This window comes from Gouania willdenowi, chromosome 20, assembly GCF_900634775.1.
Source record: "Gouania willdenowi chromosome 20, fGouWil2.1, whole genome shotgun sequence".
Classification (NCBI taxonomy): domain Eukaryota; kingdom Metazoa; phylum Chordata; class Actinopteri; order Blenniiformes; family Gobiesocidae; genus Gouania; species Gouania willdenowi.
Window position 1 is genome coordinate 16,418,201 of NC_041063.1, and position 27,925 is coordinate 16,446,125.

The 27,925-nt window shown below is 37.2% G+C and overlaps 3 protein-coding genes across 11 annotated transcripts; all 3 read left to right on the forward strand.

The window, feature by feature from the left end:
- Positions 1-1,380: 1,380 nt before the first annotated feature.
- Positions 1,381-12,404, forward strand: LOC114482160 (xin actin-binding repeat-containing protein 1). 9 transcript variants are annotated; one of them, XM_028477279.1, is made up of 12 exons: positions 1,381-1,491; positions 1,772-1,916; positions 2,009-2,096; positions 2,184-2,546; positions 2,788-3,150; positions 3,729-3,807; positions 5,234-5,358; positions 5,790-5,837; positions 6,226-7,353; positions 10,966-11,096; positions 11,741-11,906; positions 11,992-12,404. In XM_028477279.1, the coding sequence occupies exons 1-11, from the start codon at positions 1,455-1,457 to the stop codon at positions 11,898-11,900; spliced, it is 2,667 nt and encodes an 888-aa protein (XP_028333080.1). In that variant the 5' UTR covers positions 1,381-1,454; the 3' UTR covers positions 11,901-11,906; positions 11,992-12,404. The 9 variants fall into 9 exon arrangements, with proteins under 9 accessions (XP_028333080.1, XP_028333082.1, XP_028333083.1 ...); XM_028477281.1 differs by lacking the exon at positions 6,226-7,353; XM_028477282.1 differs by lacking the exon at positions 6,226-7,353 and having other exon boundaries at positions 5,796-5,837.
- A 176-nt stretch (positions 12,405-12,580) lies between these two features.
- Positions 12,581-20,356, forward strand: LOC114482162 (solute carrier family 22 member 13-like). Its single transcript, XM_028477284.1, has 10 exons — positions 12,581-15,928; positions 16,066-16,169; positions 16,721-16,875; positions 17,622-17,793; positions 17,892-18,012; positions 18,082-18,176; positions 18,249-18,463; positions 19,516-19,624; positions 19,723-19,917; positions 20,006-20,356. The coding sequence occupies exons 1-10, from the start codon at positions 15,554-15,556 to the stop codon at positions 20,076-20,078; spliced, it is 1,614 nt and encodes a 537-aa protein (XP_028333085.1). The 5' UTR covers positions 12,581-15,553; the 3' UTR covers positions 20,079-20,356.
- A 148-nt stretch (positions 20,357-20,504) lies between these two features.
- LOC114482161 (solute carrier family 22 member 13-like) lies at positions 20,505-26,478 on the forward strand. Its single transcript, XM_028477283.1, has 10 exons — positions 20,505-21,206; positions 21,460-21,563; positions 22,077-22,231; positions 22,743-22,914; positions 23,001-23,121; positions 23,186-23,280; positions 23,362-23,576; positions 25,690-25,798; positions 25,880-26,073; positions 26,151-26,478. Exons 1-10 carry the CDS (start codon positions 20,832-20,834, stop codon positions 26,231-26,233), a joined length of 1,623 nt encoding a protein of 540 aa, XP_028333084.1. The 5' UTR covers positions 20,505-20,831; the 3' UTR covers positions 26,234-26,478.
- Positions 26,479-27,925: the final 1,447 nt, after the last annotated feature.

Below are 27,925 nucleotides of genomic sequence, written 5' to 3' on the forward strand. Positions count from 1 at the left end.
AGGTGGTGCTGTTGTTCATCTATTTTTCACTCAGCTAAACCATGTCTGACCTTCTCAGGGCTCAGAGTGTAAAGACAAAGAGTTTTCCCCAAACTTTCAGAAATTCAGTTTTTTGGAAGTTAATCTTAAAAATAATCTTCTAAAAATTAAAAAAAAAAAAAAAAAAAAAAATGAGACACCATAGATATTATGTATTCATTAGTTTTTGGCCACAGATGAGACCATTTCATTCTGGTGAAGATAAGTTCAAGATCAAGGTCACAAAACATATCTAATATTGCAAAATTCCATATTTTTAGCATGGGGCAAAATTTCTACAACTCATATCTCCATCAGATCTTCATCGATTCATTCAACACTTTACAGGATGATGCAAGGCTATGACATGCAACATGTGACCGAACAGGATCCGGATCCAAGCCGGATTGCCGACTCAGCGATTTTTGGAAATTAACATTGGAAAGCTCATTTATGACTTTCAAAAATTCCTATACTGATTAATAAGTTAATAAGTAACAAAAAAATTGGGTGTTTACAAAAGTCTGCGCTGCACATGCGCTTATATCTATTTGTCTGTTAACAGGATTATGACAAAAGTGCTTACCAAATTTTGACAATTTTTCTTAACCAAAGATAGACGTTACACCATAGAAGATTCCATTACATTTCAGAGTGGATCCAGATCAATATACAGATTCTAAATTTGGTTTGGAAAAAAAAAAAACCTATTTCTCTTATCACTGAAATTTCAAAGATTCATATCTCAGTTTGTATTTGCCCGATCTTTATGAAAATGTACTCAGTTTTGTCGGATTGGTTTCTTAAATACCTCACTGAGTTTAATCCGGATTGCACATTTCATCATGGGGGTGCATACATTTGGACATACTGTATTGATAATGTTGTGTATATAATTTTCTTCCAAGCCTTTAAAGTGTGAATGATCATGGTACCATGATCTGGATCACTGATCCAGATTACTGCCAATATCTGGCAAAGAGGAGATTTGGTGAATGGCGGAGGTTTGCGCTCCCTGAGAGCTTATGTAAAAGTATGTTTTTTGCATTGATCTCTCAGATTTTTTTAAAGATACATTTCTATTTATTTTATCTACAGCACACCGCACTTCATGCACTGTTTCTCTATCAGTGTAGATTGAGTGTGTAAACGCAAACATTCTAGTGTCACATTTGAGCTACAATGAACAAACTCAGATTACAGTACTTTCCATAATGTTTAATCTGCTGCTGCTCAAAAATCAAATGAGTAATTATCAGATGATATTATGGTAAAAATGTCTGATCTAGTGTAGAATTAAAAATGTCGGATGAATGTTTTACTTTTATATTACAGCCCTCATACCAGTCTCACAGAGTCAGGATAATAAGGAAGCAAAAGGACTTTGACCACTTACACTGTGTGTAGGTCTTGTGATGCTACGAAAGTGCTTCTGAATGTCAAGGGGAACAGAGACGGACAAACGTCTGAAAGGTAAAGTAAATGTTCTTCATCTGTTAATGTAAAAAGCTAAACGTTGGTATGAGTTATTGGATTACTTCATCCAAGTTGTCTTGTTCAGGAGGATTGAATAGACATTGTGACTCATGGTTTACTGGAAAATTCTGAGGTTACTGTATGTTCATTTTGCTGTGGAAAATAAACCTGATCTATTTGGACTTTAAACACACACTGACAAAGATCTAACCATCTAGAGAATGTTGACCAAATCCTTGACATCGGTCTAATACCAATGAACCCCTTCATAAAACAGCTAATTATCCTTTGATGATGGAGGGGATCAAAAACATGGGATGCACTCAGTCCTTGGGAAACAGCCCATTGTCATGTGACAAGGCGGTCTGGACGGACTCGGGACTTCGAGACAAAACAAAATCAGTGTCACAGTTGGTGGCCAGGTAGAGAAAACTGTTCATTTCGTATTTCCGTGTGCTTTACACACAATCCACTCTAACATCCAGCTTTATTGTGTGCCGTGTGTGAGAGACAGGTACCAAACTACAGTGAAAGCAAGCACATTTGTTCAGTCACCTTCAGTTGATCATGACAAAGGAAAACAAGGACGAGTGTTAGAGAAGGTGAAGCCATACAGTTCACTGTACATTCATAATTGATGACTGTGCCTTTGTGCAGACGTGATCTTTTCCTGTGTGCATCACTTTCAGGTGACTCAGTCTCCTCCAGAAAAAAAAGAGAATGATCTTGATTCCTTTCTGAGGACAAATAAAGAGAAGGAACGATCCAGAACCAAAGAAACAATGATCCGCTCCAAATCAATGAGCAGCCTTCCAAGCAGCCCCCAGGCCATCGGGGCCCTGAGAGCCATGTTTGAATCAAAGGCTTCTACACAGGACGGTTCAAAGCCCAACACCAGAGCAGCAAACCACACATCACAACATGTAGTCAATGTGTCAGTGAAGAATATAGTGACCAAGGAAGTGCAGAAAACTCCAGAGAGGAAACAAACCAACAGAGATGTTAATAATGAAAATCAAACTGCTGCAAAAGAAGATCAAGTGAAGCAAAATGTAATTTTTTTTTTCACCTAAAACATAAACTTAAGTTTCACTTTCTTGAATCAATTCTGTATTTAGTTAACAGATTATTGCAAACGGCATTTGATTCTATACTTAGTTGCAAATATAGATCTTTACACAAAAACAAGGACGAGTGTTAGAGAAGGTGAAGCCATACAGTTCACTGTACATTCATAATTGATGACTGTGCCTTTGTGCAGACGTGATCTTTTCCTGTGTGCATCACTTTCAGGTGACTCAGTCTCCTCCAGAAAGAAAAGAGAATGATCTTGATTCCTTTATGAGGACAAATAAAGAGAAGGAACGATCCAGAATCAAAGAAACAATGATCCGCTCCAAATCAATGAGCAGCCTTCCAAGCAGCCCCCAGGCCATCGGGGCCCTGAGAGCCATGTTTGAATCAAAGGCTTCTACACAGGACGGTTCAAAGCCCAGCACCAGAGCAGCAAACCACACATCGCAACATGTAGTCAACGTGTCAGTGAAGAATATAGTGACCAAGGAAGTGCAGAAAACTCCAGAGAGGAAACAAACCAACAGAGATGTTAATAATGAGAATCAAACTGCTGCAAAAGAAGATCAAGTGAAGCAAAATGTAATTTTTTTTTCACCTAAAATATAAACTTAAGTTTCACTTTCTTGAATCAATTCTGTATTTAGTTAACAGATTATTGCAAACAGCATTTGATTCTATACTTAGTTGTAAATATAGATCTTTACACAATTATTCATTCATAACTTATTTTTGCAAGCACATTCCCATTTAAATACTGAGGTTTTTTTTACAAGTGATAAAACAACATTTAGGAGTTACAGACAGACATGTTAAGAGCAGAAAAAAAAATAATCATACAGTCAAGTTCAAAGCAGAGCAGGTACAAAGAATTTAAAAGGAACAGAAAAACGTTGCTTCTTTAAGGCTTTAGAAAGAATTCTACATTTAAAACTTGTGATTTTTTGTTAAAAACTGCAGATTATAACCATACTTTTGACCAACTGATCTATAATCCTGTTCAAATTATTTGGTTTTTAAGACCATTCTTCTTCAGCGCTGTAGATTTTCTTTATGATTGCTTAGAATCAAGATAACTTTTAGTAAAATATAATCTCTCTTTTCCCTTTTGCATGCTTTCTATTACTAAACTGCATTTTTGTTCATGATTTTATTACCAGGTGATTAATCAGACTCAGTTTGAGCGAAGAAAAACTATAGGAGGTATTGACTTTCAAATGATTGCGACCACTCAGGCAGGTAAGCTACTGACATTTTTTCTTGATTCATTGTCATTTATGAAAACACACCAAGCAACAATCATTTATTTTAGACTTTCATTAAACCTGAGTTATAAAAGCAGTATGTAACTTTTAAATCTCATATCAAAAATCCTCTGTAAACATCTTTTTTTCTGTGACATATTTTTTTTAAATACAAAAATATATACAGTCGAAGGGACAATCTTGGTTTTGACCTGAGCTAGGCCTAGCCAACTCATTTTCATACTTTAGTGAGTAGTAATACATTTCAATTCCTGGACCTTAGGCAGTAATATTATAATCCTAGAATTGGTTGAGTCATTATTAGAGGGTCTCTTTGTCTTTAAAGTTTATATTTGAACACAGTAAATGTATTTAATAGAGACAATCCTAAATACACAAGCATAACGAATTGATCAAACCAAAAATAAGATGCTTGCGTCATTCGTGTTCTCTGACTCAGCTCAAAGGGAAGATATTTCATCCCAACAGTGACTCTGCAAAGAGCTGAGCTATGATTGACTCAGCCTGGTGTGGGAATATCAGACCAGTACAGAGACAGAGACAGAAATAGCCGATGTGTTGCAAGTCCTGCATGAGTGCAGGAGGGTGAAAGGTTCAGCTGTTTCCGGGGCAGGAATACGACAGAAAGAAGGAGCGACTGAGGGAGTCACAAGCTTCTTTACAAGGACACAAACTACAGGGAAACTGTTCTGAGAAACTTCAACGTAATTTTGTGGGGATTCAAAAACGGGAATAAGGAGATTTCTTTTCCTGTGAGTAACAAGTTTGATTTCAACCGTCACGTGGTAAAACTAACAGGCCTTAAAACAAAGGAATAATCATACAGCCACTTTATATACACAAAAAGAACACTTAATACTCTTGTTTTGATGATAAAGGATTTAAGGTAAGCCACATGTAGTTTAAACCTGCACATGCAGTGTTGCTGTTCACATACATACTGTAAAAGCTTGCTTTGCTGTAAATTGTCAAAGCTGTTAAAATCTGATTGACTTTTATAATTTCTCTTGCCTGACTGTTGTCTAAGCACTGGGAGTGAAGAATCAGAGGCTTCCGTTGATTTTTTTTCTCCTTAATTTTTCATATCTGTGTCAGTAGAGTCAAGTATCCAACCAGTTTTAACACCCATGGTACATTTATAGCTCAGCCACATGGCAGCTGTTGAGTGTGAGCTTTTTAAAGAAGACTCCTGTTGGAGCCATATTAACGCTTATTGACAAACAGCTTTGGTTGTAGGAACGTGACCACAATCAGAAGTCAAAAGTTTCCTTTATTTGGGTTATATATTTATGTATAGCCATAATAGTAATAACACCTCAGACTGCTTTGGTTACGCAGCACTCACAGCAATTCCTAGCAGTTATTGTCTCTTTAAACTACAGTGTGTTTTATTTCTGCAGATGAAAAGAGAAGGTCAATTGCAGACTTCAGAGAAAGCTCTTTCATCCAAACCAAGGAGGCGCTTTCAGTCTCTGTTAAGGCGATGTCTGCTCTGTATCTGTCCAAAGTTGCACCTCAAGAGAAGGTAAAACTTTAAAAATGTCAAGTTGACTCACTTCATCTCTTTAGTTCAGAGTGATGTACGTTGAAAGTGTTTGACACTACGTAAACTGCAGATGATGTATTTGGCATGGCATATTCTCTCAAATCTATTTAGGAGTTGCCTCTGCTTATTTAGATTGTGTGAAGATGTGCAATAAATTCCATCCTTTCAAGAATCATAAAATATGTAATCATGCCTGTCCAGGACAGGTTCCCACACTTTTCAGCTGAATGCTTAAAGCTGATGTTAACGTTGCCATTACATCCTATTTTGCAGAGTTTTTTTTATATTTAATTTAATTAATGATCTTTAGAATAATTCTGAAATAATTTTCTGGGCTTCAAATGGAGTTGCATCTAACTGATGAGCGGGCAGGATTATGGATACCAAAGTAATTTAGCATTTTCATCCAGGAACAGGATTCATCAGGTGAACATGGGAAGAGAGGTAAACCAGCAAAGGTAAAGCAGATATTTTACATTGCATGGTGTTGTTGGTTAAAATATTGTGTGCATACTAATTGCATTGTTGTAGCAATATTAACATACATCTGAAAACCCACGAACAAGAGTGAACATGCTATTAACTTAACCATTGTATGTTCAAAGATTTTAGCAAATATTATCATTTACCTGCATGTTTTTTTTTTGTTATCAATTTGCTATGGCTGCTGTAAGGTGCATCTAACTCAGTCAAACCTGCCTTGTTGAGAGAAAACTAACTCAATTTGGACGGTAATGTATAGATCTTCCTTAAGCACGCTTGAACACGCTGGAGCATGAACTTTACTGGATGCAGCAAATGGATTTCAAAGGAAGTCATAGTAAGAGTCTACTTTGTTCCTCCAAGATGACCGAAGGTTCCACTTCCCAAAGACAAGATGGACTTCCACTTGCAAAAGAAGATATCTCTGGGGTTCATCCTCAACAAGCCATGCCATTTTCCAGGGAATTGTTACATCAACAACGACAGAAGTGTGAGCTGCGGAGGCTTCTGAAGCACACGCACCCAGAGCTGAAGAAGTTGGAAGATGTTGTGGATGAGGAGCTTGCTGAAGTTTTGAGTTTAGAGGTTGAGACACCTGCTGAAACTGAATACGAGGGAGGTGTCTTCTCAAGGTGCTTGAAATTCGAGAGTTGCGGTTTGGATGACAAAGTTTCTCCTTACAGCCCCAAGATGTATTTGTTACAGGGAAAAGTGGAAGGATGCAATATCAAGAGAAAGTCGGCTGTTTTTCAGGGTCCAGATGAGAAGTCTGGCACTGAAAGTGCTAAAGAAATCGCAGTGGATGAAAAATGTCTAGGTTATAGTTCATGTTTGGTCAAAGAGAATGAGGAGGAGATGTTGCAAATAGATGTTCAGAGAACCAGGATGATTTTTGAGAATCAGTCTACAAAACAGCTTTCACCAAATCAGGGCAATACAATCGCAGGACAAGACTCCAGTAGAGAGAGTGAACCGAAATCACACCCAAAACAAAAACAGGTTGAATTGTGCAGCAACAAAAATTTAAACAAAAAATTTGAAACAACTTACTTAACACATGATCAACCTGACAAACAAGTTTCATGTACTCTTGATTGTGGCACTGAAAATTGTGTTTCAAGGAGTGAAGATGAATTTATAGATGAGAAAGAGGAGTTTGCAAGCATTCCTGATTTAGCGGAATGTGTTGGTTCAATCAAACTACACCCTGACTTTTCTCGAAATAATCCTTTTGTTTCCAAAAACATAGATAGTGATATTTGCTTTGTGCATAAATCAAAATCTGAAACCACAGCTACAAACTGTGTGGCAGGTGAGGAAAAAATATCAGCTAATGTGAAGACCAGGACTCATCTGTTTGAATCAATGCCCTTTGAAAAGATCAGGCATCAGAACCAAGATGAAATAGAGATGATGGTGGAAAACATCAAGGAAACCTTGGAATTCCTCTACCATGTTGATGCCATCCACTCTTCTGGCTCAATCATTGAGGTAAATGAGACGATGATAGCTAAAAAGGCTAAATTTTCTCTTTCAGAAAATGGCCCTGAGATTAAGTATGATGAGGTGACTGAAGGTGGAGCACAGAACTTCATACTCCAGCTTCTACCACGAGTAAACCTAAAACCACACATAACTTACCTTAAAGAAAATAGAGAGAAATGCATTAGGTCCATAGTGGTTAATGTACCTTTTCACCAGCGTCAATTTAACGCTACTAAAGACACAGAGTGTAAAACTGCCAATGTAGCTCAGCTTGTTGAAGATATTCTGAATCAAGATAACTCTCTTAGGAAGGGAGTGATTATTCAACAAGATGTAAACAAATCTGCTGAAGTCATTGTTTACTCCCTTTACAAATACATTGATGAGGCAGATGTGAAGAGTTACTTTCCTTTACAAGGTGCAGAGTACAATGAGCCACAGTTAGACAATGACAGTAGGAATAATACATCCAATAAAGACACAAGATTCATCAACGATCCAGCCATGAATAGATTTGTAGAAACCCCTAAAGATCAAATCTGCACAGGATCCCTCACACTTGACATCTCAGCGAAAGGGAATGTAAAACTAGTTAAGAACTGCATTGAAAAGGGAGATTTTGAATATTTAAAAACACTTCAGGATGAGCCAATAAGCCAAGAACAGGAACCTAACAGAAACCAAACTGTGGCATCTCAGAGTGAAGAACCATGTCATGAAAATGCAGAGGATAGCTCTTCAGACTGGATTCCTGTGAACATATCAGAACTAAAGCGTATATTCTCCGAAGATCGACATAAAATCCAACCAAAGCAAAACTGGGGACATGCTGTTGCTTTCAGAGCAGCATCTGCAGGCAACAGAAACCCCAATACAAATTCTAGTACTAAATTCCCCTGTGAACGCTTTAATACCTCCAGGGATTGTGTTAGCAAAGCCAAAACTGAAGAATTAGCAAAATCAGTTTTACTGCAAAAGTCCTGCCATGAGAATGATGACAGGGTCCATCAAGCAGAGTTGGTGGAGGTGGTTGATGACTGTAATGAAATCTCCAACCTCCACAATGCAATACAGGAGCTGCAGTACTCCACTGATGCTAAATCATTCTATTACTCGTCTCAAAAGGAACATACTGTCCTTTCTCAAGGTTCTGAAGTTGAACCTTCTGTATCAGTGGCAGCAAATGATGATCAAAAAGTTGAGTCATTCACTCCCTCAGAGCAGGAGAGTATGGCAGGTGCATTCTTGGGACAAAACTCCAGTTCCTGTAGCACAATCAAAGAACCAACTGCTGATTTATGCAGCAAAATGAATGAAAATACCATAGAGATGGTAGAGAACCCCCTTTCTACAAATTCTGTTATCACAAATACCATAGTTGCAGAACAAGTGGATGAGGAAGTTGTTTTTGAGGGCACAATTAAAGCTGCTTTGGAGTCTTTGGAGAAATCAAACATTAATGTCACAAAAGGTGATTTTAGGGCTGCCATGATTTACAGAAACTCCTCCAAACCTCATGACAAGAAGCCACAGATTACAGGCTGTGTGTCCACTCAAGTACCAAATACAGAGACCCTTTACTCTATTACTGAAACTGAATCAAACCAAATACCAAAATGTGAAGTGATTGTTGGTAAAGAAAACTCTCTCCTGGAGACTAAAGCAGGTACAAGTGCCGTATCTGACAAAAAAAGAAGACCCATTGGTCCAAAACCAGTTGTTCCTCCTAAACCAGAGCATTTGATTGTGAGACAAAGAAATGATCAAACTCTAAGCACAACTAATTCAGAGGGATTCCCAACAAATGCATTAAGAACAAAGGAAAGAGTCCACCAAGATCCTCAACCCCTGGAAAACAGTGATGAAACAAATTACATTACACGCAAAGAGATAAAGGTCACTCAAGAAACTGACCTGAGTCCTCAAGCCCAAGCTTCAACCTCAGAAAATAAGGAGACTGAAAGAACCAACAATCATAGACAGGAGGAGCCCGATGCTCCACCAGGAGTACAAAGTAAAAACAACATAAATGAAACTGATGAGAGCCATGTAGATTTCCGTGAGGCATGTCAGAAATTTGGTGGTAGAGAAACATTGATGAAGACTGCCCCTGTCAAACCAAAAAGGGTGAAAAACGCTCAGCCTGTAAAAGTTACAACAGATCCACTACTTGGTACTGGGGAACAAAGTGATGATAAAGTAAAAATGCAAAAGGAAGACTGCAAAGTTGAGATGAGAGGAAAAAAGGCCAAACCAGAGACAGAAGACGAACGTCGACAGCGATTATCTGTTCATATGGATGAGATTGTTAGGGGTAACATTACAACTGCTTTGGAAATATTTGACAATCTACGAAAGCAAGAAGAACTGCAGAGCATCCTCAGTCGAGTTGAAGAGATTGAACAAGACACAAGTGATGTTAATGTAGGTTCTCTGAGGACCGTGTTTCAGAATGTCCCGGAGTGGGTTGTCAGCTCTGATAGAAATACACAAAACAAAGCAAAAGAGGAAAGCAAAGGCATTAAGCTGCAATCACCTGCACACAAACCTCAAAACAAGACCTCCATGGAAAATGTGTTTGGAGATCTTGAGCGAGCAAGTGAGGAAATTATGACTCTAAAGGAACAAACATTAGCTAGGCTCATGGACATAGAAGAGGCGATACAGAAGGCACTATACTCTGTTTCTACACTAAAGTCTGACTCGGATATTGCTGGTTTGTCGTGTCTTTTCAAAGAGTCCTTAGGTACAGCCCAGGGATCTTCATCCTCTGGTAACATCAGCACAATTAGCATAGGCTCTAGCAGGGCTAAAACAGAACAGGCAGAGGAAAGTGACAGAATAAATTTGAAAACAGCAAATGCTAAAACAGTGTCAGCTAAACAAAAAGGAAGTCCTCCATCTTCACCCGCATTCATCTCTATCCAATCTGCCGCCAAAAAGAAGGAGAAAATGGATAGTGGTTTGTTAGAAACCACAATGTGCCAAACGTGCCAGCAGAGCCCAAAGGTTGAGGAGAAATTTAGAGCGACAAAAACGTTGTTATGCAATAGCCCAGCTCAAAACAGAAAAAGAGTCACACAAACTAATCCCAATCGAGAGTTGAGTGTTCTGGAGGTGCAGACGAACACAGACGGTAAAAGCATCCTGGGAACTAAAACTGTCAAAGAAAACTATGAGCGGACAGATAACTTTGGTAACCGGTTTTACTCCACAAAGACTTCCACTGTTGTCACGACACAACCACAAACCACAATATCTTCTCCAAAACAGGTGGTGAGCAGTCCAGCTTCAACGCAGGTCACTACCTTCCCAGAAGTTCAGTTAGTGGTCAACCAGATGCCTAAATAACCAGTGTTTTGTGGAAATCCAAGCATATCATGTTGACCTGTACATATTCTTTTGTCAAAAATATTTGTGGTGATTATTTTTGACTTTTGTTTTTTTACTATCTTAATGTATCTATTTTTAGTGTTAATGTAGTTTTATTGGATTTAGTGAGTTAAAAAAAAAGTGCATTTTTTTGTATCACAATGTATGTCTGTGATTGTTGTTCAAAAGAACAAAAAAAAAATATTTCCTTCATCTCATTAATGCTTCGTCTCCTTTTTCTGTCAGTTTCAACCAACTTATGGAGAGATGTGCTCAGCCTGTCTGAAACCAGTTTATCAAATGGAAAAAATAATGGCAAACAAATGCACTTTTCACAAAACCTGCTTCTGCTGTAAACTATGCAAGAAAAAATTGAGGTGGGGTGTCTGTATATCACCTTCATTCCTTAATCCACTTTCGATGTCTTTTTATATCTCGTCTTTCCCAAATAAATTTGGTTACAATGCTATTGTTCTGAAAAAACATGTTGACACAGGCACAAACCAGCAGGTGTGCTGTGTTATTACAATTATTACTGTAATTATTTTTGCTTTAGACGGTGTTAATGCGTCAGCAAACACAATCATCTTACTTTCTATTGATCACTTATCAATAGTTTTCTTATTAGTTAACAAAAATGTTTTTGTATTATAGTTAGTCATAGTAACGTTATTGTCTCTTATAAAATTGTAGTAGACAAATCTATGACAAACATTTTTATTCAACAAAATGAACACTGGCTTTATAACGCAATCAGTGCCATCTACATATATAGCTAGTGCAATAAAAAAAAATAGTCCTCCACGTCAATAGGTGGCGGTAGAATAAGGCTACATTGTGATGGCTGGCGATAATTTTTCAGAACTGAACGTGTGCCGTTATTTGTGAGATTGAAAATAAAGGTATTCTGAGCACAATATGCGAGTAAATATCAAAAATGTACGCAATTTCTATTCAAGTTTTGCTTTTATTTAAAGTAGTTGTAAATTGTATGCCATCTAATTATTTGTCTTCACTTTAGCATGTACAGTTATGCGCCCATAAATGGTGAATTCTACTGCATCTTTCACTACCAACAACTGTTCAAAACAAAAGGAAACTACGAGGAGGGCTTTGGACATTCTCCACACAAGAACCGATGGATTATGAGTGGTTGCATCAATGACGAAACGGATGCATAACTGCATGTAAGTGTCAGCAAGAAAGTAAATAGATCAACACTGTTAAGTCATGAATAATAATGATAGCATCTATGGTTTTTATCGTCAACAGAACAGGTGATGAAAATAACATGACTGATAATCTTCCTGAGGATGCCCTTCAGGCTCAATGAGCTACTGCAACTTAAATCCTCACAACAGGAAAAATGCAGATAGTGACATGAGATCACTGATGAGACATTTCCAATTCAACATAAATTTGTTTCGATACTTTGGTTCCAAAGAACTGGTATTGTTGAATATGTCAACACAGATGACAAAAACTGATACTGTACTTTACTTGTTTGCTTCGCTGCATTTTCAACACAATGGTAAATGAATACATAATTGTATTGTCAATCAGTTTATGGGGTATAGATAATCTACCTTGATTCAGCTGTTTTAAAGGGTACCTGTAGCCTAGTCATGTTCACAGCATTGATTGCTTTTTTACAGTATGTATTACCAATAAACAAAATAACTGCACATACACTAAACACTTGTGGGCAACCGTGGTTCAGGTGGTATAGGGTCATCTTCTGATCGAAAGGTTGGGGGTTCGATCCCAGTACCTGACTATGTGTCGAAGTGTCCTTGGGCAAGACACTAAACTCTAATTTGCTCCCAGTGGTCGACTAGCGCCTTGCATTGGTGTGAATGTGAGAGTGATTGGGTGAATGAGCTGATATGTAAAGCGCTTTGGGACTACTTCAGTGTGGGGATGAAGCGCGATGTAAATCAAGTCCATTTACCATTTTAAAAAAAACAATGTTGTTCCTTGGGGCAGAACTAATGTGGTGTTAAATTACTGCAGCTAAGTTAAAAGTGTTCTGTAACAAAAGCAAAACCGAAGAACAGGTGTCAAAGGTTGGGAAAATAACTAAACACTGCACACATTCAACAAGGTTGAAAACAAAATGGCCCCTTGGTCTCTAAAAGGTGGGCTTTGAGGATAATTCTCCCCACAGCCGCCCACTGATTCCACCAAAATGATGGACAAACTAAAGGGTTGGAACCAAAACCAAAAATGAAGGTGAAGTCTCTAGACAGGACAGGGGAGGGGATTGGTCAAAATATTTCTTAATCACACTCAATACTCAAAGCAACAGAACAGAAAGCCAACTGATGCTGTTGACTCTCTGATACCAAACAAAAAAAACCAAGCAAATGAAGTGCAACTCCCTGATATAGCCTCTGACTGATTGCAGTCAGCTGAGGGAGAACATCACAGGTGCAGCCAATAGCTCCTGATTCTCTGTGAACTAGATCCTCAGAAAACTGCAAAGCAAAATCTTTGAGAATCTGTCCATCACAGCGTTTCAGAAGTAAAGTCAAATATGGTGATGAAATCGATGTGAACATGTTCTGTTTGTGACAGAGAGGGAGACTACTATAGTGATTCTGAGGAGTACAATTCTGTGAGAGGCGTGCAAGCATTCCTTTACTGACTGAAACATGTAACAGAAATTCAAGACGACAACTTATATTAGGTTCCAATGAGAACTTATACTTACTACAACAGCTGTTTTATATCTTATAAAGCATTGATAATATACTATTGTGAAGGGTTTTAATTATGACTTCTGAGGAAAAATCAATGACCACATAAGTGACGCCAACTCATTGTTCCCAAGCGCGAAGCGCAGAGCGGAAGGGTTATGTTTTACCCTGCCTTTGTCTGTTAGCAAGATCACTTGAAAAGTTATAAACAAATTTGGATGACATTTTCAGAAAATGTTGATAATGGGACAAGGGTGATTTATTTTTGGTGATGTTCTGGATTACCAAAAATGAGAACATGCCACTCGTGGAAATCATAATATGGGTGGATGTGCCTGCTCCGTTAAGCGTGGTGGCTTATGGGTAATGTAGTAGTGGTAGGGAAGTGTGTGCTGTGGAAATAATTAAGTGCACGTGTCAGTCGATCCACAAGCGCACTTTCACTAATTCACAAGCAAAATTGGAGATTTACAAATGTCAAATAAGCTAAAGGTGCAAAAACTAAATTATGAGTGAAAGGTAAATCATGGATTAGATTTGTGGAATTTAAAAAGCTGTGTGAATAATCTTTTTGACAAATCGCTTCCCATAACTATGGAGTCATCAAATTGTAATGCAAAATACACTGTTTTGTGTTTTGCTTGGTAAGTTGTGCATTCTTTTTATAAAATGAAATGCTTCCATTGAGTGTGTTGCAAATGAAACACACTCAGTGGAAGCATTGCTGTGTGCGTGTGTGTGTTTATGAACTGGCAGTTATAAAAGTCGAGACTGTTAAACAGACTGTAAATTCGGTTATCTCAAGGTTTGGAGAGTTAGAACAAGTAACTCAGGTTCCTCTAGAGACAAGAAGAACATAAAAAGACTGATTGTTCAGCTCAATGTACGTGGGTTACACTTTACTATCGCTGATACCATTATTTTGTTGGACGAAAAATAGAACACATGGGAGATCTTATTGAAACTCTTTAGAAACAATAATTGACCAAAAATACCAATATACCTAATAGCAAATGACATTATTTATATTATTATTTTTATTTATTCATTTTTTAATATATTATTTAAAAAAAATAAAAGCTTGTCATAAATTGTTGTGAGCTACAGTATCTTTCAATGAGATGGTGAAGATTACAGAACTCTGCATTTAAATGTTGCTCTCTCCAGGGTGAGCTCCATAGATCTGACCCTGAAATGGATAAGTGGGTATGGAGGACGGATAACTAACACACATCATAGTTTTCTAAAAAACACAACAAGAGATTTGTCACAAGGATTTGTGCAAGTATCAAAAAACATCATAAGAAGGCCTGGAAAAGAAAAGCAATGAACATGCACCATGCAGTGAAATTAAAGAGGTTCATACTACTTGTGTGGTGTCAGGAAATTGCATGAACTATCACATTCCAAAAGAATGTATGCTGTATTGACTAAGGATTGCAAAAATTTATTTACAAAACTGGTTTACATGAGACATTTAAAAGCCTGAGAAGAGACAAGGGGTTCACTAAGTTTAAATGAATAAACTGTCAGCATTGTCTTGTTTTAGGTGTTGTTCATTTTTGCTTACTCATATTTTTCCAAAGTCCCTGTTTTTTCTGAGTTTACTTTTCTCAGACTTTCAATTTTTGTACTCTGATGCTGAAATTAAAAAGTTTATACATAAAATATATTTCCCTCTTTAAAACAAATTTATTGAATTGGTGGCATTTGGTCTGTTTGCGTCTTTACAGATACATTATTTCTGCTTCTGTTACAGGTTAATAATATTACATTTTATTTAAATATAAGCTCCTCCACCTATGGTAATGAGATGGATGGAGGGTACGGAAAAAGAAGAGGATGATCTGAGAGAATGAGAGAGTGTGAACAAAGATAAGGTGGTGAAAGGCAGAATCTTGAACGCAACAAGGAATTTTATTGGAAGACCATAGAGATTGGAGTTGCTTTGGTCAAAGGCGGCGAGTTCAAAGGCTAATGTTGATAACGTTTAATCATTTGTGATATGCTGAACACCATTTCAACAATACATTGGTTGTCAGGTCAAACATTAACTTGATCAGCCATGTTCATGATCAAAACCAATTCTCTCTCCATTCAACAGTTATTTGAAAGTTTTGAGAGTGAACATAAACATGACCGACTTTGTAGAGATCTTGAAGGAGATTGGGGCATTTGGGTTGTACCAGAAATGCTTGATGGTTACATTGTTCATCCCTGGCATCTTTGTATCTTTTGACATTATTGGCCAAGTATTTCTAGCACTGAGCTTCCCTCATCACTGCAACACTGACTGGATCTTAAAACATGGGCCCAATTTAACTGAGGAGAAACAACTCAACCTGACCATCCCTCTGAACCAGGATGGAGCCATGGAAAGCTGTCTAATGTTCACACCTGTGGACTGGGATTTGGAAACCATTGAAACCTACCGGATTAACACCACCACAGGATGCATCAATGGATCGAATTTTGTGGCACCAAACGATGCTTCGACTCTTGTAACAGAGGTAGATTGTTGTTGTCTTCACTTTACTAATATATTACTTCAAGTCATTGTAAATGGTACAATTCCACTGAATTCTTTTGTATTACATGTAAGCTGTCAAATAGTTTTCACTTCTTTTTTACACTCTCCTACTGTCAGTTTGACCTGGTGTGTGAAAGGCGCAGTCTAGTGCAGACATCCCAGTCTGTCTACATGGCTGGTTTACTGGTTGGAGCATTGGTGTGGGGGCAGATTGCCGACAGGTACATATCCCCACTTTTGCACTAAAAAAATGACTTTCAGATAAAGATGCTCCTCTTATGCAATGGCACCTTCAAAGTAGTTTTACAGCAAATGGGAAGGGTCTGTTATATACCGACACAAATGGGAAGAATAATGCAGTGCAGGCTGGCGTGCTAGATTTTTCCTCATGTGCAAATACCTGATACTAGCTTGTATATATGTTTGTTTTTCTATTTTTCTATTCTATTTATATATTCATAAAAGGAATTAACGGGGGACTCAGGTACGTAATTTCTCTTCAGGTGTTGAAATGACAACATTTTGACAATAACTGAGTTTATTTGGATACAAACAGAAGATTTAATGAAGGTAAAACGAAAAAAAAAAGGCAAATATAAATCACCAGTCTTTTCTTTTTTTAAACTTGATATATTTTTGCCATTCAAACCCCCCATTTCACCATGCCCAGATAAAAAAAGGAAAATAAAAGTATTCTTATCTAATGGCATTACAATTTTTTAACCTAAATTATTTGATAAGACTGTTTTTTTTTTTTTTGTATTTTCTACAGATTTGGTCGGCGCTTTGTGGTCCTACTGGCACTTCTTCTTCTGCTGGTGTTTGGTGTTGGTGCAGCTTTCTCACCCAACTTCTATGTTTATATGGTCTTCAAATTTGCAAGTGGCTACTCAGTGTGGGGCCTCCTCGCTAATCCATTTGTGATAGGTAGGTGAACTTTTGCACCGACTGCTTATTGCAGTGATTATGTCACATGCAGGTGCAGATCCAAATGCAGGGACAGAGGCAGAGCTCAGGTTCATTAAACCAATGTCTATTGTTTGTTTAGGCATGGTCAGGCAATCAGGGATTCAGCACACAGGTGGTCCGTCCAGGGAGGCAGAGGTATCCACAAAACAGCAAAACCAAGAGCACGGAGTGCTAGTGAACAAAAAGGAAGTCCAAAAGCAAAAATACTTGTCTATCCAGGAATTACTGGCATGAAACCGAGCCCAAGGTCACAAGTGATTTTTGTAGTAATAGCCCAGCACTGAACTGAGGCAAAGCCTCCCATTTATATACAGAGCAGTTAATTGCAGCTGGTACCAATCAAAAGCAACTGGTGCCCAGCATTAAAAAAGCTGCTGGGAAGGAGGCCAAGAGTCCCTGCCTGCCCTACAAAATAAAAGCCCATTCTGACAGATTAACAGATAAAATAATAGAAGACGAGATATGATTCATAATATTATGGCCTGTCAAATGCAAAAGCAGCTTAAATTCACAAGAACCATTTATCAAAGGTGTTAAGTTTAACTGACTGATTTTATTGTAACAACACCTTTTGAGATCAGTAGATCCCAATTCTGGAGAGCTCTGGCCCAGTATATAAATAAGAAATGAAATACCAACAGGCTTTTATTCATGACAAATTATGAAATAAGGCCATTTTGTGTCTTTTCCAAATAATATTAAAGGAGGAGAATGGAGCGATTCCTCCAAGTTTGCTTTCAGCTCTATTATCTGCCATTGCTCCTGTGCTCTTGGACTGATGATGTTGCCTGGAATTGCCTACTTAATTTCCAACTGGAGGATACTCCAGATCGTTCTCTTCAGTCCTCTTATCCTGATTTTGGTTCCCTACTACTGGTCGGTCACTAAGCTTGACAAATAACATATTTCATATTGACATCAGAGCTAAGAAATGTATATACCAATGTCCACATTACACTCTCTACGTCACCCAGGATTCTTCCAGAATCTGCTCGCTGGCTCATTACGCAGGGCAAGAAGAAGGAAGCCATAAAGTTGATTCAGAAGGCGGCCAAAGTCAACGGCAGAAAAGTTCCTGAAAACTTGTTGGAAAAGGTGAGCAGCTGTTTGGGATCGTGAATATACTTTAATGCATCACTTTGAGACGTACCCTGTTCATTTTAGCTGGAAGTTGAGGGACCAACCAAAAGTGGAACTATGATGGACATCTTCAGGATATCGTATCTGAGAAAACGGGCCATCATCCAGAGCTTCATCTGGTGAGCAAATAATATTGCTACAAAAACACTGCAGCTTGTAAAACTGTATAAACTGGACTTGTCCTTTTTCAGGTTTGCAACCAGTTTGATCTACTATGGTTTGAGTCTGAACGTTGGAGACTTTGGTTTGGATATTTACCTCACACAGTTTGTATTCGGACTCGTGGAGCTTATTGCACGTCTGGCAACTTTGCCTCTTCTGCAGTACTGTGGGAGACGAGTTTCTCAAGCTGGGACACTTTTTGTTGGAGGACTTGCTTGTCTGGGGATCCTCATTGTACCAAAAGGTGTTAGTCTGTTTTAGTATTTAGGAATTAATCGTTCTATTTTAAGTAATATTTGTTATAAAATTTTGATTGTCTGCAACTTAAAGTCACACCCCACTGACTCGTTATTTGGGAGGTTTGACCAAACACTCACACAAAATAATAAAGTAAGCTGGCCTTTTGAACAGAGAGGTTTTTATTCAAAGACCCGAGTGCAAACCTCTGCCAAATATCTTCTTTGGTAGATATCTGGATGTGTGATCCTGATTATGGCAAGGCAAATGTATTTGTATAGTGCATTTCATACACAAGGCAACTCAATGTGATTCACATGATCAAAAAGTGCAACAGAAAACATTCAACAGCTTAAAATCTATGAGAACATTAATATCGGCAGCAAAAACATTTGAAACCTTATGTCATTGGTCACTTTGATAAGAGCAGTATCCCCATTAATAGTGATACAGTAGGACTAAATTTATTGACACCCCATTTTTTGTTTTAAAAAATGTCATTGACATCCAGATCCAATCAGAATGAAGTAATTAAGGTAATGGTGACGTATTTGAAGAACCAACCCGGCATAATTTAGCCTAATCTCATCAAGACTGGTCAACTACTGTACAAACAGAGATATTATGTCAGAAATTTTGCCAATGATTTGAGATAGGGATTTTTTTTTTTTTAAACTGATCAAGAATCAGTACGGTATATTGATGTCGATCCCTTCCAAAATTTTATGGACTCTTCCATGGCCTAAGGTCTATCTTTTGATAAAATGTTGTCAAAATCTGTCAGGTACATTTGACGTAACCCTGTTAACAGACAAAACAAATAAAAGCCGGTGAAAATACTACATATTTAGCAGAGGTATTAAATTCTCATAAATTTAAACTTCTCCTTCCTAAAGTGAATAATCTCCCTCCTCTTTTCTACGTATGTTCACAATATTTTTGGAGTTTAAATTTTAAAAGTTTAGCTTTTTTTTCTCCCTTTTTAAGAACATTATAATACAATATAATATATATTGAAATAATAGCCATATGTATAATTTTGTTTGTTTGTTTGTGCAGATCTACCTGAAGTAACAACAGCCATAGCTGTGCTGGGAAAGTTTGCTGCCAGTAGTGTTTTTGCTGTTGTCTACATTTATTCAGCAGAGTTATTTCCAACCGTTGTTAGGTAAAGAAATAATTTATCATAAGCTTTTACCTGTTCATCCACTGTCTTTTTTAGCTTGTAATGTATTTTTGATATGTATTTGATTTTTTTAATCGCAGGCAGAACGGGATAGGTCTGAACTCCATGTTTGCTCGTGTCGCTGGTATTCTTGCTCCTTTGATCAGACTTATGGATGTCTATCACTACACCATCCCAATGCTGATCTACGGGATTGTTCCCATTATTGCTGGTGGTCTAAGCTTACTGCTCCCAGAAACGTTAAACACTGAGTTTCAGGATCAAGCAGAACAAAGGTGTGATGTTGACAAATGACACAATTTTACTTATATTGTATTAACAATTAATTGCTTGTGTTTTTAAATGACTTTCTCTTTGTTCTAGTAAACCAAAACCATCGTCTTTTTCAAAAAAGCCCATTACAATGGAGGAGCTATCATCAAACACAACATTTTAAGTTAACTTGCACTATTGTTTTTTTTAATGTTTGATTAAATTATTTTTCTCAATTACTCATACACTATGAGAAAGATTTTTCAAACAAATGCTGATTCCTGTTTTTTTTTGTCCAGCCTTAGCTTTGGTCAGTAGGTAGTGAGTTTAGTTCTTCTAGGTTTTTTTTTTTTTTTTTTCTACTACAGAAGTAAGAACTATTTTCATTGTGAAAAAGCAAAACGCTTGTCTTGTGCTCATTTTGACCTGAATTTGATTAATAAAGTTTTCATAGATGTTGTATTTTTTTTTCCTATTTCCACTGACACGTGTAAAAGTTGTAAGAAATTACAGTTAAGTTAATCAGTATCTTTGAAGTCCGTTCATGTTTTCATGCAAAGTCCAGCTTTGCATCACCTGATTCTAAGATACAAATATTTCACAGTCAGCTATTTCACTCTACCACAAAAACACCAGCAGAAGTCAGGCAGCTTTATTATCCTCACCCTCAATATAAATTCTCACGGTTTAAGTGTCAATTGCTAAAAAACATACATTTTTAATATTGAACACATTTATCAAGTCAAGTTTATTGAACAAGGATCCTTCTTCTCAGAACTATGTTCACTTAAAACCAATAAACTATTGCAGATTACAGACACACATGATTATCTAGTAAAACATTAATCAGACGATGACTGTCTGATCTTGTGGACTTTTGACTTCAAAACAAATCATCTGTAATTTATAAAACAGCCTGAAGTGTTTTCCCACAAACATGAGTGACTTTGGACGAATCTTGAAGGAAATCGGTGCGTTTGGGGTGTATCAGAAACGCTTAGTGGCTGTGTTGTTCATTCCTAGCATATTTACAGCTTTTGACTTAATTGGACAAGTATTTCTAGCACTGAGCTTCCCTCATCACTGCAACACTGACTGGATCTTAGAGCGTGGAACTAATTTATCTGAACAGAAACAGCTGAACCTGACCATCCCTCTGAACCAGGATGGGACCATTGAAAGCTGTCAAATGTTCACACCGGTGGACTGGGATTTGGAAACCATTGAAACGTACAGGATCAACACCACCATAGGATGCATCAATGGATCTGATTTTGAAAAACCCCAAGGTTCTTTGACTCTTGTTACAGAGGTAAAGACATTTCTGTTAAGAAATCACGTTAGCCTGTCAAAAAAAACCTCCAGTGAGAAATAACTGTTTGATGTTTTATTACAATCAATTATAACAAGTTTAATTTTTTTTTTTTTTTTAAAGAAACAGTTACAGGGATTAATTTATATTTCTACTTAATGGTCATGAGTATATATGCACGCAAGATATTTTGCACCTTTTATATAAAATCTTGTTAGTTAAGCTCTTTTGTCTCCATTTTTCCTGCTGATAGTTTGACCTGGTGTGTGAACAAAGCAGTTTAATCCAGACATCCCAGTCCATCTACATGGCTGGTTTATTGATTGGAGCGTTGGTGACAGGGCAAATTGCTGACAGGTAGGCCGACACATCACTGTTTTGATACAACAAATCATAATTGAGTATCGATCTACGGTATTATATTTGTGTCTTCTATCATTGCACGTTGCCGTAAAAAGATACAGATAATGAGGTTTACATAATTATCTAGCTAAATGACGTATGTTAGTCAAGACTAATAAAACACATCAGTGCAAAAATCAGTACATATTTTATTATGTTGTGATGTTTTATCTCTGTGCAGCCCTGAGTTGGTAGTTTCTATATAAATCAGGACTGCACCAAGACTTTTACCAAGCTAAAAAACCTCCCTACAAGTACGTGTAGATAATAGTAATTCTGACTATAAACTGCTGCTTGGTTTTTTTAATAATTTGAGTAATTATTCTTGTTAACATTTTATTGTGTTGATATTAATGTTGTTTTCATTTGTTGTTATAAACTAACATTAAAAAGAAATTTGGAGATTATATAAAAGATTAGTTAAACAAACAGATGTGACAATGTAACGTTTGTGTTTCTCTTCTGCAGGTTTGGTCGGCGCTTTGTGGTCCTGCTGTCGCTCCTTCTCTTGCTGTTATTTGGTGTCGGTTCTGCTTTCTCACCCAACTTCTATGTTTATATGGTTTTCAAACTTGCAAGTGGCTTCTCAGTATCGGGCATCACTGCCAATGCATTTGTAATAGGTAAGGTCAAATTTGACATCTTTCAGCAACTAACTGCCTTCTCCTTTGCAGTCATAAAATCATTTGAAAGAGCATTTGTCAGGTCAACAAACGGTCTGATTCATCTCAGATTCACAACACAAATGTTTAAAGTAATACAGCAAAGACTATTTCCAACAGGATCAAGTAATCTTTACGAAGTACGCAACAGTACATTCGATCCAGAAATGAATAAATCCACAAAGTGTGGACCTTAAAATTGATTAAAGCCTCTGAGGTTCCTTTCAGATCATCTCAGATGTTTTTTGACCTCTGGTTTGGATTGAGAATCTCATATTCACAATGTGCTACATATGTTGCATCAAATAAAGAGAATCTGGAAGACTTTCAGAATTTTAGCTGTTGCCATATTTGACTTACTGACATACTGTAGTTCAACTTTTATCACTTTCCAGTTTTTGTTTGTTTAGAAATGAATCTAAAAAACTACTGATTTACTGAAAGAATTTCTCTTTTCTAAATTATATTGAAGGAGGAGAATGGAGTGATGCCTCCAAGTTTGCCTTCTGCACCGCTATCTGCCATTCCTCTTTTCCTCTTGGACTGATGATATTGCCAGGAATTGCCTACTTAATCCCCAACTGGAGGATTCTCCAGTTGGTTCTCTTCAGTCCTCTTATCCTAGTTGTGGCCCTTTTCTATTGGTCAGAATTTAAACTGGGCATTATCAACATCAGAACCAAGAAATGACACAAAACAACCCTCACATTACAGCCTTTCTGTCACCAAGGGTCCTTCCAGAATCTGCTCGCTGGCTAATTACTCAGGGGAAGAAGAAAGAAGCCATACAGTTGATCAAGAGGGCGGCCAAAGTTAATGGAAGAAATGTCCCTGAGGAATTGTTGGAAAAGGTGAGCAGTTTCTGCACATGTTCATATCCTTTAATGCATTCGGGTTAGACTTTTTTCCTGTTAGCTGGAGGTGGAGGGAACAGCCAAAAGTGGAACTATATTAGACATCTTCAGGGCATCATATCTGAGAAAACGTGCCATCATCTTAAGCTTCATCTGGTGAGTAACAATTGTTTAATTTTTTTTTTTACAATTATACAAAGTTTGAACTGTAATAAGGGAAACTTCTTTCACTAACAGGTTTGGCACTAGTTTAATGTACTATGGTCTGAGTCTGAACGTTGGGGATTTTGGTTTGGATATTTACCTCACCCAGTTTATATTTGGACTAGTTGAGTTACCAGCACGTCTGGGGACTTTACCTTTCCTACAGTACTTTGGGAGACGAGTTTGTCAAGCAGCAACACTTTTCTTTGGAGGACTTGCTTGTCTCGGGATCCTCGTCGTACCTAAAGGTAATTTATTGTATTGTAATAAACATCTATTTAAAGACTATAGACAGTCAGAACATCTTGAAGTCTAATCTTGTCAAGGAAATCCCTTGTCCAAAAAATATCGTTCAACCAGTGTTTCTTAAACTCACCCTGTAACACCCCCCCACCCATATAGGCCACATGCCATTAGCTGAAAGAGGCTTGAAATGAACTTCCGTTTCAAGATAGTGGGTCATACCTTCTGTTTCTATTATCAAAAAGAAAAATAGTTGTACATAACAGAAAAAGTTCCACAAGAGGGATAACTGCAATAAGTGAGAAATACTACTTTGAAGTTCAGGTATAGGGCAGAAATAGGACATTTTAGGACGAAGTACCATGTTTGAAGGTCTATAAATTGCTAATTGTACATTTAATCGCCATTAAATCATACTTACTTATAGACATGTTCCCAAATTCTGAATATAAAAAAAATTAGGAATATTGGTTCAATGTTTCTTTTTCAGGACTAAATAAAAAAAAAAAAAGTGAACAGTCACAAAAATTGCTTTGTCACATTATTTTGACTACCAATGCCAAATGAAAAATCAATTCTGAAGCAAATAACAGTGATAAATACTAGCGCTAAAATTAATTTTAAACAATATTCAACGATATATTTTCAAAATTAGCAAATTTAGCTTTATGGACACAGCCACAATATCTTCTTTTACATTGTCTTCTAACAGAGTTAAATAATACAATTCTATTTACCACATGATTCTGTTTCAGCTTTTGCCAATTTATCTAGTACTCTTTCCCCTTGTTTAGTGATGTAATGTTTCTTTTTTTGCATATTATACACAACTCTGGAAGAATTGCTGATGTCACCTTTTTGGAGTGGAGGGAGCTACTTTCTTTGGCTTCTCAGTTTCCTCTGGCCAAGAATCTGAAAATATATAAATATATTAATTGTAAGTGTAATTTATTCAAATAAAGTTTTTAAAGACCTAGAGTAGAGGGCAAGCAACTCTCATCTTATTTATGTTTATATATAATATTACCATTTCCCTATTTGTACTTTTTAACAAAAATTTACATGTAGTTAAGTGTAATTAAAATATAAATGTGTCATAAGCATAAAGTGCATTTACTAGTAGCTACATAGAAGACCAGACAACAAAAAGCTAAAAAGGTTATGTCTGATACATGATGATATGATGAAAACACTTGAATTTAACACTTCACACTAAACACATATTAAACAAGCCCCAACGAGCTCAGCAGAGAAATTCAATAACACTAGCAGGTCTGTTTGTTATTTACTCACCATCTGACAGTTTGTGCACATTTCTGTGCTCCTTGTTTCGCGTAAAACAGTTGTCTTTTGTCAGTAAATCAGGATGGAGCTTCTCCTTCCTGCCCTTGAAGCGGCAACAACTCTTTAGCCATTGCTCTAAAGGTGTCCCATTGAACCTTAGTGATAGCACTTGTTTTTTCACAACAGTTCTCCAAAATATAAGCAAAACATGAAGTTACTTTCCGAGACACGTCGCCTCTTGCGACCGGGCGCAGCCATTTTTGTTGACCTACTGTACATACACTCTCACTGACGTCGTTATCAAGGGATCCGGCTCCCTGATTGGCTGAAGCTGGGTCAACGGAACATCCCAACCATAATGCGCGAAGGAAAACAGTTCCAATTTCTTTTAAGGCAAGCGCAAATACTGCAGGGATTCTGCATGTGGAAACTTAAGGTTAGAGTAGTATATTTATATACTTCATGAAAATGTGAAAATTCTTTATTATGTATAAGGTGAATGCTATAATTTCTAGCACATGGCCTAATAGTCGCTTCAATGAAATTGTTTATGTAACACCTTTCTATTGAAAGAAAATTCACAACTATGACATGTCAATGACTATGCCAATTTTTTGACAAACTTGGGCATTTTTTGATCATTACTCCCCCAATATATGCCTTTGAATGTGCAACGTAGAACAGGAATTCTCCTGGGGGGATGTGGGTTTTAATCTATGAGGAGTAACACCACCATGACCTTTAAAAGATCACAAGATTTTATATTCAAGCTTTCGTGCAATCTACCATGACAAAATGAAGTAATAATGTTTGCTTGTCGGTTTATATTGACAGATCTCCCTGTGGTAACAACAGTTGTAGCTGTACTTGGAAAATTTGCTGCCAGTGGTACATTCACAATAGTCTATATATATACAGCAGAGCTATATCCCACAATTATCAGGTAACAAGTTGTTTTGAGACCAATGATTAGGGTACATCTTTGATTTTTCAAATGTTCTTTCCTTGCTTTTTTTAATCGCAGGCAGAACGGGATAGGTCTGAACTCTATGTTTGCTCGTGTTGCTGGTATTCTTGCTCCTTTGGTCAGGCTACTAAATGTCTATCACTACACCATCCCAATGCTGATCTATGGCATTGTTCCCATCATTGCTGGAGGTCTGAGTTTACTGCTGCCTGAAACCTTAACGCGGAGCTCCAGGATCACACAGAACAATGGTGGGTTATAAACATATTTTATATCAATACTCAGATTCCAATTAAAGACAATTGTTTAATTTCCTCTTTAATTTCAGCAAACCAAAGTCTGATAGTGCTCCAAATGAAATTTCTGCTCCAGAGGATAAACCCAGGAAAAGCACAAGAATGTGATTTATGACTTTTTTTTTTTCTTAAAATGTATAAAAATGTTTGCTTCTAAAAGTTCAGAGATACACCAGAACAATGTGAGATTTATATGTTATTGTGTTTTAATAATTAAGGTCAATGTTTAAGATTTTTAGGAAAAGTTCTCATGTGTCAGGAGTTGATGCAATTTGCCCTCATTTTGGCAAATTTAAGTTTGGTTAGGTGGGAATTTATCTTTATCTTATGCATTTAATAAATCTTCATTCGTTTTGTGTATTTTTCTGTTTTCTGTTGCCAGTGTTTCAGCTACATGTGAAATCACAATATGAACTGAAGAGTGTCTGAGAAATACGAGCAGAACGATCTAAGAGTACCCTTCATTTATAATCTATCTCACTGACCTTGATTAGCACAAGTGTAATGCTAATTGGAAGGTTAGTCTACACAAAGTGAGTGTACTATTACCAAATTAATAGGTCAATGGTGGAATAGAATTGTGAAAAAGCATTTAATTACCCATGAAGAGCTCTGTAACTTTCACTTTACATGTACCAATGTTTATCATTTCTTTCATATTTGTAGTTATTAATATAATTCCAAGTGATGCTTCTGTGTGCTATTCTGTGTATGTAACATTTAGTGACATTACTTTTGAGTTCTTAGATTTATATGTTCTCTTTTTCAAAAGCTATAGGTCTAAACCTTTAGATTATATTATTTGATTAAACCTACAGAAATACAGCTTGATTTGAGATTTTGCCTGATATATTGAAAGGTTAAAGACTACAATGAACTTTTAGTTTTTTTATTCACAAGAAATGCAACATTTGAGTAATTATGAACATTTAAATTAAAATGCACAATATAAAATAAATAAATTTAATGTTTAACTTGACCCCGCTCCAACATTAAATAATATTGTACTGACCTATTCTCAGTGCTGCATTTGACACTGTGGACCATATAATTTTGTTGCACAGATTGCAAATGTGGGTTGGACTAAATGGAAAAGTAATGCAACATTTAAGTCCTACTTGGAGGAGCGAAGTTATTTTGTACGCATTACCAATGTCCCGTGGGGTACCTCAGGGTTCTGTTCTTGGACCCCTTCTGTTTAGCCTTTATATGCTTCCTCTAGGACACATTTTACAGCACTGTAAGGTTGATTATATGATCATATAGCCAAAGTGTATACTGTGCATGTGTTGCCAGGCCAGATTTTTAGGGACACTTAAAGCACTCCGTAAAAGGAAGGCAAATAGCACTAAGCTGTTGGTCCAATGACAGAGTATATACTGTACCTATAATCAACATACAGTGATTGTCATGAATGAAGAGCAGATGTGATGAATGTCACAAGGCGCAAAGAGTCATTTTTAATGATAAGATGAGGACCTGCGGTGGCGCTCCATCCTGCAGGGTGGATGTTTCAGTCTGCTGCTGAAGGAAGCTGCTCAGAGCCCCACAATCAGGTGTAGTGGGTGAGAGGGATTAACATCTTCCTCTCACCCACCTCCTCCACAGAGTCCAGAGGAGAGCTCAGTATAGAACACCGGCATCGTGCAGAGACGGGAGGCGTGTGGTGGGATGTGGTCATAACGGAAGGCTCCCTTATATGCCATGCGGCTTATTGCCATTTGAGGTACAAATTGCGCTCAACTGGAAAACTTTGTGGGCATATTAATGCCAGTATATGAGTAGAGCAAATTAATCTGAGGATACG

Bases quoted from the DNA above. Each gene is read 5' to 3' on its own strand.
- LOC114482160 (XM_028477273.1), top strand. From the start codon at position 1,455: ATGTCAAGGGGAACAGAGACGGACAAACGTCTGAAAG. The intron at 2,097-2,183 runs GTGAAGCCATAC...CATCACTTTCAG, and splicing joins AAGGACGAGTGTTAGAGAAG to GTGACTCAGTCTCCTCCAGA. The intron at 5,838-6,225 runs GTAAAGCAGATA...TGTTCCTCCAAG, and splicing joins AGAGAGGTAAACCAGCAAAG to ATGACCGAAGGTTCCACTTC.
- LOC114482162 (XM_028477284.1), top strand. From the start codon at position 15,554: ATGACCGACTTTGTAGAGATCTTGAAGGAGATTGGGGCATTTGGGTTG. The intron at 16,876-17,621 runs GTAGGTGAACTT...ATAATATTAAAG, and splicing joins CGCTAATCCATTTGTGATAG to GAGGAGAATGGAGCGATTCC. The intron at 18,464-19,515 runs GTGTTAGTCTGT...TTGTTTGTGCAG, and splicing joins GATCCTCATTGTACCAAAAG to ATCTACCTGAAGTAACAACA.
- LOC114482161 (XM_028477283.1), top strand. From the start codon at position 20,832: ATGAGTGACTTTGGACGAATCTTGAAGGAAATCGGTGCGTTTGGGGTG. The intron at 22,232-22,742 runs GTAAGGTCAAAT...ATTATATTGAAG, and splicing joins TGCCAATGCATTTGTAATAG to GAGGAGAATGGAGTGATGCC. The intron at 23,577-25,689 runs GTAATTTATTGT...TTATATTGACAG, and splicing joins GATCCTCGTCGTACCTAAAG to ATCTCCCTGTGGTAACAACA.